General features: G+C 45.2%; 1 protein-coding gene across 1 annotated transcript in view; it reads right to left on the reverse strand.

Annotated features, from left to right (window-relative positions):
* Positions 1-8,131, reverse strand: part of IGSF5 (immunoglobulin superfamily member 5) — a 34,572-nt gene extending 26,441 nt beyond the window's left edge. The window contains exons 1-2 of the mRNA XM_075431793.1: positions 7,854-8,131; positions 4,857-5,059 (exon numbers count right to left, since the gene is read on the reverse strand). Of these exons, the coding sequence (XP_075287908.1) occupies positions 4,857-4,914 (58 nt within the window). The 5' untranslated portion in view covers positions 4,915-5,059; positions 7,854-8,131. The remainder of the gene's footprint in view (positions 1-4,856; positions 5,060-7,853) is intronic.
* Positions 8,132-17,673: the final 9,542 nt, after the last annotated feature.

Here is a 17,673-nt window from a genome sequence, read left to right on the forward strand (position 1 = left end):
ACTTTCTGAATGTTAGGGACCAGCCACATATCTTTGGACGGTATCATTCACAGAGCTGTGGGTTTTCTAATGAACGTGACTGATGAAGTGCATTCTAGTGAGACCATTTGTCACATAATATGGCCCTCTTCCCTGATGTTTAGCATCCAGTTGTCATGATTTCTGTTCATAACTAATATTAGCAGTGTTGAGACACTATCTTAAGCTCAACCATGTCTTTGAATTATCTATTTTTTCTTGACTCATATTGTAGCCAGCCTTCACAATACTACTCTCTGTACATCTATGGTGTCTGTAACATGTTCACGTGCTGATTTTTTTTGTTTTTACACTTTATTTGAATTCTTCCTGACTGGCTGAAGCAGACATAAATAGCTACCATGATGACAGACACAGCCATGAACAAAATTCCTTAGAGTTAATGTCAAAATGCATTTACTTGCTCATGAAACAGGAGCTGCAGCACTTATCGACACTGCTCCTCTTCATGCAAACTGATCTCTGTGCATTTGTACTTTATTTCCATGCCTGTGCAAACACTGTGCTTTTTTTAAGGAGCCATGGTTTGCCATGGCTCTGAATAAATTATGTGAATTTCAGTACACTACTAGCTGTTAATTAATCATTTTCTATGACATCATGTCTGTGAGTTCCATTATAGTCTTGAAATTTATCCCTAAACATGAATAATCAGTGATCACAGGCTCTAAAAATACTTGGCTTATATTGCTTTTATTTTCTTCAGACAGTCGGGACAGTATAGGCAGGTAAGTATAAGTTATTCCTTCATTTATCTAATATAATATAACATAATCCATTTTAGCAGTCCATAAGTGTGGTAGGATCTTCATCTTCTTCCACCAACTATATCTGCTGGAGCAGTAGATGGTCTTTCACTGGCTTCTGTGACCTAGGGAACAGGTCCATAAGCCGTGTATTGGGATCCTATGGGTAGCAGAAGGACTGAGGAGTGGGACATAGCTCAACCATTCCTCCATTTAGATCTCCGTGAAGCCTTAGCACAACCAAAAAGGACCTTCATGAGTCTTCTCCACCTACTGCCAAAATATTTTTGGTGATTTTAACTATGCCTTTTTAGCTTTTTGCTTGTATTTTTTATCCTGCAATAGCATGTGGAGTCCTGAACCAACAGCACATTCCATTGTCCAACTCATGTACAAACACTGATAAAGTGTTTGACCTGTGTAAGGTCAAAGAGGACACCCATGACAGAAATGGGATCTAAACCCAGTTACCAGTGCCTTAAGCTAGTGCTATAAGTCCTTTTACTGGATCTTGCTTCTTGCACTAAGGAGAAAATGTTAGTGCTAGTTTCATTCACATACTGCTTAAAAAATATCTTGCAGATGGTTGCTTTTAGACAAATTAAGCCCCTGGGCTAGATTGTCATTGCACTTTACAGGAATTACATGTTCAGATCTTAACAGTGGTTTAACATCTACTTCACCACACACAACCAGTAAGAAAGGCAAATATTGTCTTTGCAATAGGAAAATGTTAGGCTGTCTTCCTAATCTTGCATTACCCCTTGACTTTTGAAGAACAACGCTGAGTTAGGACACCTTCTTAGAAGCTTATCACTAAATGTTTACAAAGCAGTGACCAGTGGTGAAAGTCTGCTTAAACTGATAAGTATTTATGGTATTTCAGTTGCTCACTTCTTCCCAACAGCATGCAGAGTATATACCAACTCCTTTATGAGCTATTCATTCCCTCCCTTCTCACACTAATTCACTGTCACATCACTGCAGGTTTGGAAGAAATGAAAATGCATCTCGTTCCCTGGATGACACCTGCACTGAGGGACCCACATTTGCCAAAGAACCGCCCTTGCTCTTCGTCACCAATGATTTTTCTTCTGCACTTGAACTAACCCTAAATGACCGGTTTTTCACGCTGAAGGTTTCAGCAGCAAGGGCATTGAGATGTGGCTACCTTCTTTCCCATCCCTCCTCTCCTCTGCTGACTCTGTCTTTCCTCTTTTATAAGTGACCTATTTGGATGCAGTGCAGTGAAGGACAGGATGGCCTTATCCTTCTGCCATAATGATTCCTTTTTTTTCAGCTCATTATCATATTTCAAAATAATCTCCCCCTCTGTACCCATATCATCCTTCCATAAACACTGCCTTTTATGTTTCAGTTTTTGCATCTAGCCTCTGTCTTCCTCGTTTTCTTCTCTGCTATTTCTGTTTGAATTTCTACATTTTTTCCCTTGCAGTCTGTTTAAAATTCCTTTTTCTTTTCACTCTTTCTTTAGTCTCTTGCTTGCCCCACCTTGTGCCTTCCCTGCCTCATCGCTAGCTCACTGCTCCAGCAACAGTTCTGCATAAATTGTTTTGGATTTGGTAAGGTTTTTCTTCAGCACATCTTAATTTTATTTCAAAAACCAACAGCCCTGCAGCTGAGCATTTTGAAAACCATAATAGGTTAGAGTCTGTCAAAGCCTGCAAAGGATTACTAGCTTGTTTGTTTATGTTAACGAGACTTTTTAAATGCTTATAGGATGTTTCTGTCAAGTAATACCAGTCTACTGGTACTCAGCAACACGTATTTCCACCCACCTGCACCCAAGCCTCTCCACAGGCCCCAAGTGTGTCTTCCTATCTCTTCTCTCACTCACCGTTTGACTGGCTCTGCTACCAGACTACTACTCTGCTCCTGCACTGTCTCTTGTCTCCAGTGGTGAGGGACCCCAGGCTGGGAGCACTGCAGCCCCACCACCAGTGTTCTGGCAGCAGACTGGGACCCTGCGCTGCGTATTGGCCCTGCAGCCTGCAGCGCTGTCGCTGCTGAAGGGCCTGCCGTGCCCGCCCAGGGGGATAGAATCATAGCATCGTAGCATCGTTAAGGTTGGAAAAGACCTCTAAGATCTTCAAGTCCAACCGTCAACCCATCACCACCATGCCTACTAAACCATGTCCTGAAGTGCCACATCTACACATTTTTGGAACACTTCCAAAGCAGCTACGCCGTGCAGTCACCGCAGCAGCCTAGTCACGCCGCCCAGCCTTGCGACTCCCGGCACCCCGAGAGCAGCAACGCTTTGTTCAAGAGCAGCGCCTGTTTCTCCGCAATACACTTTTTCCCTCTGCTTTGGGGTATGCTCCCGTGGCTGCACCACGCAGTGTGGGCAACGCCTGCTACCCAAGTACAGCTTGTAGGTGGGGCAATAAAACACCCGTTGCAGGTGTGCTTGACCGAAAGCATGAGTGAAGGGTAGTGGAAATCCTCTAAAACACGTAGTGGTCTGCTCTGGATGCTTCGGAAGACAGAGAAAGGAACGCAACGAATAAAAATTGAGACTTTCTCGTTATAATGTCTCAGTGTCCAGAAACAAAAGATCTAGGGACTTCCTGAGCCAATGATTGAATCTGCACCTATGGATGTACCCTCCATATTTGTTTCTAGCTTTTTTTCAGCCTATTCCTAATTTGGTATCCCCCATATCTAGTGACCATGAGCTTTACTATTTATTTATATAGTGTGAGGAAAAGCACATTCTTTAGTTTGCCTTAAACCTTCTTTCTGCTAGTTTTACTGGTTGCTACTATTCTTTTTGTTATGAGAAATTGTGAATAATCATTTCACCATTCACCTCCATATAATTATTTTAATAAATCTTTATTATTTCTTCTTTTTCACAAGCAGAAAAATATCTCAGTCTAATTAAAGCCTCCTCATACCTTTGATCACCTATGTCACACTTTGTACCTTTCTCAGACCTAATATGGCATTTTTGAAATTGAAGGGCTAACAAAACACCCAGTATTTAAGACAAGCTTTCTGCAGATTTATGTAATGCCAGGTTTCATTGTATTTCCTTTGCTGAAGACACTAAGTGGTGAAATTTTCTCTCTTTTTCAGCAATTTACTCTCTTTCCAACATATCTATTCTTTTCCTCCACTAGACAGTTTCAGTTAAGTGATGCTTTGCATTGAATGTTTTCTGCTCCTTTATTACTTACTCACTTGGCATCATGACATTTTCTGGCAAATCTTCCTAGTCTCTTCTTGGATTTGGCTGCCCTATGTAATTCTGCACCACCTGCAAAGTCTGCCACCTCACAGTTCGCTCCTCTTCACTAGGTTGTTTAAGAGCTTGTTGAATACCACACGTCCCTGTGCAACTCCACTGGGAACAGCAGTCTACTCAGAAAACTCAATGTTTGTTCCTGCACTGTGCTTTCTTTCACCAATTATTAAGCCATGACAATACTTTCCCTCTTATACCACTGCAGCTCCCTCCTTTCAGAGCCTGCTAAAGCCCCAGCTAGACTATAATAAAAAAAAAAAATCAGCCTTGTCTCTGTTACCCAACTAATCACTTTATATTCACATTTTCTCTAAAGCTTTGCCACCAAGACACCTTTTATCTTAATCCACTTTGAAAGTCAGGCACGTGAAATGTAAATTGGAGGCAAACTACAAAATGATGATTTGCACATACTTCTGGAAGCAAAATCAACTGCTGCTACAGAGTTCTCTACAGATGCCCCCTCAAAAGCAGTCCTAAACAGACAGGAGGAAGATGAGTGCAAGGAGGGGGAGAAATAAGTGGGATATCCCTGCTCACTGGAGGTGAGAGAGGGCAGCCTCACCATCTCCTCCCCACCACACCCACTGCTCACTCCTGCATACTGCAGCCCACTCTAAGCCATTAGATCATTCAGGCTTGAAATGTAGACTTAACCATTTCAAACATTTTAAATAATCCCCCTCTGGGACTGACTGTTCAAACTGATATCACCCATAACTGCCATTTACATGGCTTTAAAATTAGTTCACACTTTTTGTCCACGGTGGCTCATTTCATGGTTTATGAATGTGTCCTACCTGGTAGCAAGGCAGTTAAGATGAAAGGAAGTAAAATGAATTTCTGGAACCTCTCCATTGGAGCATTCTCTCCTGGTCTCTAAGGCAGAAAGCCACCAGCGGTCACTGCATACTTGAGATGAAGCTGAAGGACAGAACTTATCGAGAAACTCGGTAATGAGCTGCTGCTTTGCGTCCTGTGATAAAATGTGATTTTATGTGACCTGTATTACCAACAAGGGGAGAAGATTAAATGAGGGAGGGTTTGGAAGGAGAGCAGTATCTTCTGTTAAAACAACTGTTTTAAAAGAAGTACAGGAGCTTTCTTCAGCAGAGAAACCTCCCCCTACAGACCCTGCATCGCTTGCGCCCTTAGTCCCTCCTGGATATTACAATGCTACTGCTTCAGGATTGACTGTGTCAGGGGAGCTCCATCTGCGTCTTTTAAGTTAATCACGAGCAGCTGGGAAAAATAATTCTCTAAGCCGCCTGCAATTGCCTGTGTGTATCACGGGTGTGCTGTCCGCTCCGTGGCGGTGTCTTGGTAGGTTGATGAGCCCTGTGCTCCATCACTTACTGGCACGCAGGGCAACCACGCAGGGCTGCTCCCCTGGGGCCGGAGGGGCACAGACGTCTGTTTGGAGGGGTTGTTACCCTGCCTCGGGAAACTGAAGCCTCCTGCACCAGGCAGCCTTTGTGAAAGGGAGAGGGAGTATATCCCGATGCACCACTACACCCAAAAAGTTTGTTTCAATGCTTTTCTGTGTGCTTTACTCCAAAACTAGGATTCCTATACATGCATTTCCAGGGAGAGCCTGGTTCCAGCACTGCTGTGGCAGTCCTGTCAGGGCCTCACTGCACAGGGACCACCCAAGCCTGGTGGAACAGCTCCTGCCACCCTTGCCTCTCTGTCTCACCTGCCTTGGGGCAAGGATGAGGAACAACAGCTCTCCTCCCGGCTTCCCAGAACAAGGGCTCAGAAAGGCTGCTAGTGCAAAGAGGGTCCCCACAATTATTTCTCTGAGCCTGAGAGTGCCTCTTACAAACCCAAAATAAAACACCACCAGCTCTCCACTGTGGTCATATAAAAGATACAGAACTTGGATGGGAGCCATCACCTTACTTCTGCATTTTCTGCTTTTCCAGAATTTGTGATTCACTTGGGTGATATTATTCTCCTCCCCCTCAAAATATGTGGGAGAGAGTTTGACTGCACTACTTGGTTTACAAACTTCGCAGCTGGGAAACTGAAGCTTGCCTTCATGAAAGGGACATGGGCCGGAGGATGCGGTTTTGTGGCCAGCCCAAATTTCTCATCAGGAAAGTGTTTTCTATTTCAGGGGCTTTCTTTGTGGCAGCTCTGTGCAATGCATAAATATTAGTATCACCACAGAGACACCCTGAGTTTCCTGCAACAAGCGTCCTTTTTTAACCACCCTTTTGCCAAAACCAAAGCCATGCTCGAGGCACAAAACACAAAAGCCCTGGCCCAGCTGTTTTGTTGCCCTGAAGCAAGCAATTCATTTCACAGGTTTGTGCAAAGACCCCATATTAGTTCCCAGCAGAGCTTTGGTGAAAGCAGCAGAGGTGGGATGGCACGGGGGTGAGTGGCAGTGCCTCTCCCGGGCTGCCCGTGTGGGAGGAAAGCCCCACACCCAGACCTTCCCTGCCTGCTGCACCGCTACAACCAACAGAAACATTTTTGCTGTCTTTCCAAACAGGTTCAGCTGCAGCATCAAGCTATACCGGAGCTCTGTTGGTTGATCGGTGCTTCGAGCAGGAGGTCTCACTGAGTTTACTGCTGCAGTTGCGACCTGACCAGCTCGGCTGGCAGCTTGCTCTGCATTTTCCCGTTTTGCAGGCTTCCAGTTTACCTTGCAAACTTAAGGGACAGCCCTGTCAACTGATCAACATTTTCAGCTGAACCCGCAGGCTGATGTTTTCACCTGCATGTTGGGAGAGAGGCTAGTTGGTAGGCCGGTTTGGGTTAGCTCAGCACATTTGGAAAGGTTTTTGTTTTTTCCTCACTTCCATATTTTGTGTGCGGAGAAGTCCCCAGCGGGCAGTTGGGGGGGGAGCGTCACTGTGCACGGATAGGAGGGGTTTCTCCTTGCTCGGTCACTGCGATAGCTCCCAGCATGTACACAAACCGGCTGGGAGTTTTTGAGAGTTAGTATTACCTGTCATATGCAGTGAAACAGCCCAAGTAAAGCACGAGGAAACAAATCCGAAAGTCAGGGCCGTGTCCTCTTCCAGGAAGCTGCGATCCCGGGTGGCATCGACAGGCCTGGAGAGGACCCTGCCAGCCGGGGCAGCAGCCTTCACACCTCCGCTTACAAATCCGGCTGCACCAACGCAAGCTGAGCCCAGCAAAGTTTCACAGGGAAGAACAAACTTGCTAGAACCTTATGAGCAAATTCAGATCAAAATCAGTAAATTGCTCAGGGTGAAGTAAAGCAAGAAGGGAAAGGAAGGGATCTATAACATTTTGTTCTGCTTCGTTTCAAAATGGACTTTCAAAGGTACAGGAAAGACTACCCAGATTGCCAGATGAAACAGGATATTTTGGCCAACAATGAATTAAATACCTGGAGTTTGGCTGGAGCTGCTTTTTACCTTCTCGACAGGAGCACGGGTGACTGGCATCACCAGCGCGGCCGCTCTGGGGCACGCACTGCTCGCAAGCTTGCGGCCCTGCTCCGAGCCTGCTCTCTCCCACCTCCAGGCCAGAGGCAAGCAGATAATATCGATAATATTGTCCTGAAGGAGCGGCAGCCGGATCCATCCCAGCACAGAGTGGGGCTCAGATGCTTGGGGCACCCTGCCCTGAAAGCCGGGGTGCGCTGCCAGAGAGGGGGGTAGCAAAATGCCCCTGCTCACCCCTCTGCCACCAGCCCGGGGATGGCTTCCCCACCAAGGCAGCAGCAGCAGGGGAGAGGGTTAAATTATCTTTCAGCCGCCAGCTCCTTCTGCTGGGAAGCGATTAATGGCTCCGGAGGGGTTACCTGCATCGCTTACCCGGGCGCCGCGAGGGTGTCTCCGACCACCTTCCCTTTGACGACGAGCCCCGCTCGCACCCTCGTCCCGGGGGAGGCAGGAGGAGGCCGGCAGTGTTTCAAGCGAGGAGCCCGCGCCGGCCCTCGCCTCCTCGCCCTGGGGAAACCTCCCTGAGGCGGCGGGGCGGCCGCCTGAGGCACGGCGGGGAGGGAGCGCCCACCTCTGCCGCCTCTCAGCCGCCGGGCCCCGGGGCTGGCTCCCGCCCTGGCGTCGTCCCCGCGATATGGCGAGGCAGGGATCGCCTCTCCCCTTCCCTTCCCCCCGCCCAAATACGTGTGTCGCTCCGTTAATATTTAACCGGTCCCGCAGGAGGAAGTGAGGCGCGGCCGATGACACACACGCGGGAGCAAACTTCACGCCGTCCCGACACGAAAAGCTGGCTGGGCGCTGCCGCCCGACGTCTCGGCAGAGGATGGCCGTGCCGCTTTGCTGGGACGGGCAGGATTTGTTTGCCCGTTTATAAGTGTGCAGGTGAGCGCCCTGGGGCCCCGCGCCGAGGCTGAAGCTCATCCTGCCATCACAGCGCTACAGGCAACGTGGCAGAGAGAGGGAGAGCCTGCCTGTGGGTCTGCAGGAGCTGCGCCCTCACCACCACCCACAGCTGGGAGCGCTGGGGTCCGTCAGCAGCCCCCGACAGGGAAAGGAGCTGAGCCAGGGCCGGGGTCCATCCAGAGGGTCCAGACAGGAGCTGGAGGAGACGGGGCCGGGAACAGGGCTGGAAACAAGGCCACGACATGGCACCAAGGGGCCCATCCAGGGAACAGGGCCAGAAGCATGGATGGGGCAGGCTGTGGTGTCACTGGGGCAGGGCCTGACAGCCCTGGGGAGCTGACATGGGGTCTTGGGCTGTGGGCAGGGCAGGGGAGAACTGGGGGGCTGCCAAGGGAGGATCAGGCCCACTGGTGCCCTCAGAGCCCCGTCAAAATGGGTCATAGAATCATAGAATGGTAAGGGTTGGAAGGAACCTTAAAGATCATCTGGTTCCAACCCCCCTGCCATGAGCAGGGACACCTTCCACCAGACCAGATTGCTCAGAGCTCCATCCAACCTGGCCCTGAACACTTCCAGGGAGGGGGCAGCCACAGCTTCTCTGGGCAACCTGGTCCAGTGTTTCACCACCCTCATGGTGAAGAATTTCTTCCTAATATCTAATCTAAATCTGCCCTCTTTTAGTTTAAAGCCATTCCCTCTTGTCCTATCACTACACACCCTTGTGAAAAGTCCCTCTCCAACCTTCCTGTAGGCCCCCTTCAGGTACTGTGAAGTGCAATTTTATAAGTAGCTGGTGAGAAAACTGAATTGGTTTTCCATCTTTTAATGGAAAATACAGTCCCCAAGTAGGGGTTTTTTTTCCCTTTTTAATTTTCATATTCCTTTCCTCCTTTCAGTTTTTATTTTGTGAGATTTTTTATGTTGCATCAAGAAAATGTTCATGAAAACTTTTCATTTAGTTCTGAAATATTTTGTGTTTGCTCACTTAGCTAAATCACACCTTTTCCTGACAGTTTGACAATTGTGTGTTCGCCAAAGCTGCCGTACGCCTCATGAGAGATGATCTTTCAATGACTGCAGCCTTTCTGTTCCTCTGAGAGCTGAACAGCATCCTTTGCATTATGCCATTGTTGGTCAGTAAGTTGAACTGATATGACACATCAGGAGATTTGTATGAGTCCAAGTGCCAGGAAGCTTAAATCGTAAAGAAGGGATGTATGACTTTTCTGAACTATATTTTCTACTAAGCACAGTAACACTTCTAGCAAGTAGATATTAATGCCACACTGACTCAAAATGAAAAAGTTCAGTGCAGCAAAGGGAAATGAAACAGTCTGTTTGGGGAGTTTTGATCAATTTCCAAAATTAAATTTCAAAAACTTTGCTTTAGTAGAAAAAATATTATCCTGACTGGTTAAAAAAAAAAAAAAAAAAGCTATGAAACCTGCAGGAAGTTTTTTTGACCAGTTATAATTCTTTTTGCTTCCATGCTTTTCCAAACATCTCTTTTTTTAAGTCTAAAATCTCACACTCTTGGTCAACCAATAGGTCTACTTTCCTAATAGTATTCTCCAATACCTTCTAGGCATAGTTTGGCTTCCAACCAAATAAATCTAGAGGAAGAAGAGGGAAAACATCTAATAAGCAGATTCCATCTCTGATTGTTCAAGTAGCAAAAGTGCAGAAAGTTAAAATGGATTGACTGGATTTTAGGCTGGATTTAATAAAGATAACTCTTTGTAAAAATGCTTTGGAAAGGATAACAGCTGCTTTTAAAACTTTTACAAAACTATCATTTGGCACTACCGAGAAGAGATTGGCTCTGTCATCTTTGTAATTGCTCTTCAGGTAGATTTAAGCTGCTATTAGATCATCTCTTAACCTCTTTTCTGCCCAGCTAAAGCCTTGCTCCCTCAGCGTCTCCTCACCAGTGCTGTGCTCTAGACCATCATCCACTTGATGTCCTTCCACTGGACCCTCTCTACATCCTACTTGAACTGAGGGGCACAAAACCGCACACAGATTTCCATATGTGTCTAGTAGATAAGAATAATAGTTCCTCTGAATTTGCTGGCAACACATCTCGGAAGATGAGCTAGTACATTGTTTGCCGTATTTGTGGCGAGAGGGCATTGTTGGCTTGTATTCACCCTGGTGTTCATTTCACCAGGTCTCTTCATCAAGATTTCTACCCACTGTCACTTAGGTGGTGCCACTGCAGCCTGTGCCTTGAGGCGTTTGCACCTGATGTGCAGAACTTTGTGCTTCTTCATGCCAGGTTTCATGATGTTTCTGTTGGCCCAGTCCTCAAGCTTACCAAGGTCCCTTTGGATGTCATGTTGCTGCACCTGTGCTACAGCTGTTGTTACAACCCTCGCTAATCACAGGCTCATCAGCTACCTCGTTACCGCACTGAGGTCTGTCATGGTCTGGAGATTAGCCATGTCCTTAAGCACATATGCACATAAAGATGCATACACCACTCTACTGGCCCCAGTCGCAGGCATTTCACTTCCATCCCCTCAATGCAGTGAAGACTGGCTGAAGCCCACAGCAGCAACTGGGTGCATTGTGACCTAGAGCATCCACTGTGTTTATGTCCTGCTCGGGATTTGACCCCAGTGGGAGTCGTCAGGAGAGCACCTGTCACCTCCACCCACATACTCACTAGCTTGGCTTCATCAGCTGAAATCCTCCTGGGCAAATCTGTTGCACAGTAACTGGATTCAAATGTCCTTTGTTTTCCCTGGGGCTGCTTACGCAACCAATGCATGTATTAATTAATTTTATTAATTATTTCTCACTGCCCTTGTTAGTTGCTTCTGTACTTTGACTTTCCCAATGAACCGTGATATCGTGATTAATACAACCATTGGCACTGGTTAGGATCTGCGTGGGACAAGACATTACACAGCATGGCAAAGCATCTGAATCCCCAACCACTGAGAACATTGTGCGCACACAAGAATATCCATGCTTATGAGTGTTCAAAAGATCAGGTCCTAAGTTTGACAGTCTGATGCAAATGGAAAATCATTTTCTGAATCATCAGCCTGCATACCAGGCAGATTCCTACCTCCCACTCCAGTTTCTGTAGACACTTCTTTCCAATTCTTCCTTTTTCTTCTGCCTGTGAGTAGGAGGATTTTTTGCCCGTTTCTTTTTTTCCCCAAACCTTCCAAATTCTTTTTTGTGCACCACATCATTTCTTCTGTATGGTGTATAGACTCTGTAAACTGCTGGAGCAACCCTCAACATTTCTTGTTCTGGGGTGTTTTAGTGTGAAACATATGTCTATACAGCTTGCTGTGCAAACCCACGCAAGAAGCTCCAAGTGAAATGGACTTTCAGAGAGTCGCTTAGAGAAGCCTTCTGTCATTCTCATTGTGGCCATAAGTGTAATTTATTTTTTTTTCTCACAGGAGAATTGGACAAATTCTCATGGTGGAAAATAAAGAGCATTTAGACACCTTCGTTTGTAAATTGCTTCTAATGAGTGAGAACACAGCAGGGGAAATCACCAGTCCCTACACTTCCATGCTGTACTTTCGCTTATTTAGCTGGGTCAAAGAAAATATGATCAGAGGATGCATTAAAATAGCAGAGAAAAGGCACTTAAAAATACAACATTGAAGTTGATTAGAGGTCAGTGCTAGAAACAGGAATAAATTCTTCATTTCCCCATGGAAACTGGCTTGAAAAAGGGGTATTAACATTACAAGGACTATGAGAAATGGCCTCCCTATTAACAAAAAAATGTTCTTTTCTCTAGTGAAGAACAGGAGAATTGCAACATATAGAAAAGACTAAGGTAGGAGACAAGCTGACCTAGTGACTGAATTAGCTCTCTATCTTGACACCTACAGGATGCTTCTCTCTAGCAGCCAGTCAGGTCAAGAGATGCTAAGCCATAACTTTTCCAACTCTGTCTCCTTTTTTTTTCCCTCTTTCTGTGCTCTTACACTTTTTCCCTACTTTTGCCAAAATATTTGGTGCTCTGAAAGGCATGTTTCTTAAGACAGGTTTTAATAGTGTTAGCTATAAAAGTCAAGTGAGATACACAGATCCCTCTCCTTCTCTCACAAGCTTTATTTTCTAAAATCTTCGTATTAATCTGTTGATATATTGAAGACTCATCACAGTTTTAAGCTTTGATTCACATTTTTCCTTAATCAGGACCCAAATGCACTAGAGAAAAAGCTCTAGAAATAACAGGACCGTGACATTTCCTCCTTCTATTACCTGTGTGACTGTTGAGATGCATTTTTCACCACCTTGCTTCCACTTTGTAGGCGTGAGAACTCTGGAGACCCATTTCTGCTTTCAACATCAAGCACAGTGAAGACTCAGTGCAAGCTGGGGTCCTATTACTACGTATATATTTATGTGAAAAATTAGGATATCCAAAATGTCCCTCTGTTGCACAATGTTGTAACATTTGTCTTTGTTTAAAATAAAACCTCCTATTGCAAAAGATGGTTTGCTGAGTGAACAGACAAGTATTACTGGAAAGATAATATTAACTATCTGAAAGATACTGTTTCCTGTGACACCGCCATTGCATAGTTGATGTGATACAAAGTGGGACTGTTGGGGCACTTCCAGAGGAGCTGTGATCCTTATGAATACCAGTAACCATACACAGCATGCAGAACCCCCTCCTCAGCTACTGCTAGCCAGCTAAGGCATCTATCCCAAAATATTTATCAAGGAACTTTCCTGGAGTTGCTAAAGATGTAGAAGCACTACCAGATGATGCTTCACCTATCCTGATATGAGGGTTTAAGGCAGACAAGATATGTAACCCTTTGGTTACACCTGCCTCATTATTTTGACTTCAGTGTTGTCTGAAAGACTGGGCTAGGCTGGACATGCTGTTTTAGGCTGCAAAAGTTAGCTGAGATCAATCTCACCAACAGAAGATGTTTCATGTCTATCTGAGGAATCCTGTTTTATCTCCTTCCTAGGATGGCAGGTCGTCTTTGTCTTGATCTAAAGATTCATGAAGTGATCCTACTGTGAATCAAGGCCTGGGTAAATCCTCAAATATCTCATAACACATGTACCTCATGGGAATTTTTTTTGTTCTGTGTTTTTTCTTCAGTTTTCTCTGACTGGTTATTAAAAAGTCTTAACTCTGTGAAGAATTGCTGTGGGCCCTTAACGAGGAAAGCTTTGGGTATAATCTTCTTCCAGACTTTCACACACAGGAGGCCACAGGATTAACCACTTTATTTGCATGAATATCCTTGCAACTTTTATTTGGCGTTAACAAATCTGCACAACTGGAATGTAGTTCTCCAGTGCTTTCCTGCCAGCGCTCCTTCTGAACCACATTCCATGCTTCCCCTTTGGCAGGTGCATTCCGCCTCTCCAGCACTGAAATCGGTGATGAGTTGTAGCTGGTAAAATGGAAATGTCATAATTCAGGGAACGTAGAGGAAGACTTCCATCATGGAGTCCAAGCAACAGTAAGAAAGTTAGTTTATTGCAGAATGAAAGAAGAAGCGGCGTTGGTGCTGTTGGGAGGAGTATACGTCTAAGAGGGAAATTTTTAGTACTCTCTAATACATCAGTTCCCCTGGCAACATTTTATTTAGCTTTAGAAATGTTTTTGTCTCTGGTCCAAACAGTTAGCTTAATTCCTCTGGTTATCACACAGTTTATTCTAAGGAACTTTTCAATCTACGATAGCCTGCCAAGAAAATGTAAACATCATTCTCCACACTCATTATAATCACTATTATATTTTTCATTATTGCTTAGGGTCATGATTTTAGGCTCCCTCCTGAGCTTTATACGTGAAGCCGGATTCTTCAAGGAGTTCAGGCAAAGTGCAAATCTGTCCAGAGCTCCTTTGAAACCAGCGTGCTCAACACCTATCAGCCAGTGCTCGGTAAGCCCAGCTCTGGATGCGCCAGATGAAGAGTACACAAGCCTTGTCAGTGATGCACACTCACGAGCACTACACCCAGGGCTCCAAATCCCACAGGACTTCCCTGACATGGCCAGAAGAACTACTATGGGAGTATGAAATTATACTCCTTTTCTTTCTTTCCTGATGATTTTTCAGGGTTGTCAGTTAAGAGAAATGTTAATACTTCCACCTCTGAAAATAGAATATTGATTAATATTCCCTAAGTGACCTGCAGGCATGACCCAAACTGACAATGCAATGATGAGAGAGCAGATTATCACCATCAAAGTAGGCATTATATTGGAAGAGCTGTGTCTTTTTTGCATTTTCATGAAATGCATCCTTATGACTGACATCTTACTGCTCCCTTTGGGCATTCAGTTAAGATCACTGAGTAGAAACCTCAGGGGTTTTTTTTTAGAAATAAATGTCTCCTATGCATTGTATCTGTGATACCAAGTCTGTGACTGAAAGCTGCCCTTTTGCAGTAAGAAGTCTATGGCAGAGATGGTTTCAGATACTCAGTTTCTCCTCATGTGGCAGAGTAATGGAAGTGTTGGTGGTCACTGCTGTATTTTGGCTTTTTCTTACAGAGGAGCGGTAAACTTTATTTTGATATTCGGCCATTTCCTTTGAAACACTTGTATACGAAATAAGATTCCCTAAAAGCTTAGGGAACTGGTGAATACAGAAAGATCTCAAGAGTACAGTAAAGACTGATAGGGTAAAGTTTCCAGCCCTCTCTGCTCCCCTATCCCCTGCAACACTTTGTTCAGCAAAGTTGGAGAAGGCACTACCACTCAGTTACAGTGGCCTCAGGCAGCAAACCTCCTGCCACTTGAGTTACACCTGCAAGTCATGCAGGGTTTGGCCTCAGCATAAGGGGACAGGATCCCCAAAATGGGCTGGGGGGGCGGTGAGCACAGAGGGGCATCGCACACCCTCGCCCTCAGCACCCAGCTCTCCCCGCCAGCAACAAGCACTGCTGTTCTGCCACCTCCTCACCCTTGGCAGGAGCAAGCTGCATTACCCACACACACCGGGCTCACTCCCACTCCTGCCTCACAGCTCAGCTCACTCTTCCTTTCAATTCCCTCGTTGAACCTTTGCTAGCAGAAGCACGTGTAAAAGCTGCAGGTCTCTTTATGTACTGGAGTCAAACATTTACTTACAACTGCTGTTCCAGCAATAACAATTAAATTAAACATGAAGGGAATAGAGCTGCCTGGAAGAGCTACAAGCTGGAGGTGTAAATCACACCACATAACTAACTTAAGACGTTCTGCGCCTACAGCTGTACGCTGACGGTTCGTAAGTGTAAGGGCGGCTGTGATTTCTAAGTGCTTTCGGTGACAGAAGAATAAGCTCATTACACTGGCCTCTATGCCTGCACCCGACGTCATGAATTAAATGAGTTCGGGTTAGGTCAGGAACTGAATGCAAGGGGTGTTGTGTACATGGTTCCGTTGGAGAGATTCTAAGAAGGGATTTGGAATTTTTTTTTCCTTCACAAAAATAATGCCTTTTTGATTTTGTGAAATGTAAGGCAACAACAAGGTTATTTCTCAGCCATTGAAATTGTCCAATTACATTATTCAGTGAAAATGTACTTGAGTGAACTTTTTAGAAGGATAGCCTTAAAACCATTGTATTACTAGGCTTTGAAAAAGCCTCTATTTGCTCAGCCAGAACATGTGCAAATTCAAGTCTGTTTTTTTCAGGATGGATCTCCTGTGTACTGCAGACATCTAAGTCCTGTGACTCAGATACGTTCATCTATCCAATGTGATGATATTTGTAGAGGCTTCTGGAAATAAATTGGTGGGATGAACTAATAAACTTAGGTCCAGATGTAAACACACAAGCAAAACACACCAGAAAGGTAAGCGAGGAAAAAAGGTAAAACAAAAGGTAAAGGTAGTAAGGGAGAACTTTTCTAGTTACAGTTTTTCATTCATAACTGCTTGTGTTTGGCAAATAATCTGACAGCCTTCAGTTATTTGTCATTTCCCTTTCAAGTGACAGAGGAACAGCGCTGTGCTTCCAGGTCCCAAGGAGCACGGCAGTCAGCCACAGTAAAACAGTGCTGGTGATGCTGCAAAACACACAGGCTAAACCATTTCAGGTTGGATCTTGATATTCCAAAAGATATGAGCTTTGGTTAAAATTGCCTTTTATCAATTTCTTTGCTATGGTTTTAACAATCTTGCACTTGACAGTCCTGTAATTTGTAAAAAACATTCTGAATTCAGATCACAGCCTGTTTATAAGGTTTTGTTTTAAGGTGCCTTTGACTTAAAGGTGTACCACGTGTAGACCGTTAATGGCAAGAGTGGCTAATGTGTCAGGATTGCAAGCTTAATATGTTGGAAAGCACTCCTATTCTTATCTCTTTCCCTTCTGAGGGAGTTATGTATTTGCCTTAGGAAGAGGAAGCAACCAGTCATTTTAGGACGTACATACTAAGGTGTTTTAGAGAAGGGGAGAAAATTCAGCAGATTCAGATTCAACAAGGCCAAGTTCCAGGTCCTGCCCTTGGGTCACAACAACCCCATGTAATGCTACAGGCTTGGGGAGGAGTGGCTGGAAAGTTGCCAGCAGAAAAGGACCTGGGGGTGTTGGTTGACAGCCGGCTGAACATGAGCCAGCAGTGTGCCCAGGTGTCCAAGAAGGCCAACAGCGTCCTGGCTTGTATCAGGAACAGTGTGGCCTGCAGGAGCAGGGAGGTGATCGTGCACCTGTACTTGGCACTGGTGAGGCCACACCTCGAGTACTGTGTTCAGTTTTGGACCCCTCACTACAAGAAAGACATTGAGGTGCTGGACCATGTCCGGAGAAGGGCAACGAGGCTGGTGAGGGTTCTACAGAACAAGTCTTACAAGGAGCGTCTGAGGGAACTGGGGTTGTTCAGTCTGGAGAAAGCTCTCTACAACTGCCTGAAAGGAGGTGGTAGAGATGTGGGTGTTGGTCTCTTTTCCCAAATAACTAGCAATAGGATGAGAGGCAATGGCCTCGAGTTGTGCCAGGGGCGGTTTAATCTGGATATTAGGAAAAATTTTTTCACTGAAAAGGTTATCAAGCATTGGAACAGGCTGCCCAGGGAAGTGGCTGAGTCACCATCTCTGGAGGTATTTAAAAGATGTGTTGATGTGGTGCTTACGGACATGGTTTAGTGGTGGAATTGGCACTGTTAGGTTAACGGCTGGACTCGATGATCTTTTAGAGGTGTTTTCCAACCCAAATGATTCTATGATTCTATAACTCCATTCATTTTAACCGGAAAAAGAGCAAGTGTCCTAACTTGACTACATCCCAAAATGTTAATACATTCGCAACTGAAAAGATTAGTGAACACACAAAACTGTGGTAACA

The sequence above is a fragment of the Opisthocomus hoazin genome, chromosome 1, assembly GCF_030867145.1.
Source record: "Opisthocomus hoazin isolate bOpiHoa1 chromosome 1, bOpiHoa1.hap1, whole genome shotgun sequence".
In the NCBI taxonomy this organism is placed as follows: Eukaryota; Metazoa; Chordata; class Aves; order Opisthocomiformes; family Opisthocomidae; genus Opisthocomus; species Opisthocomus hoazin.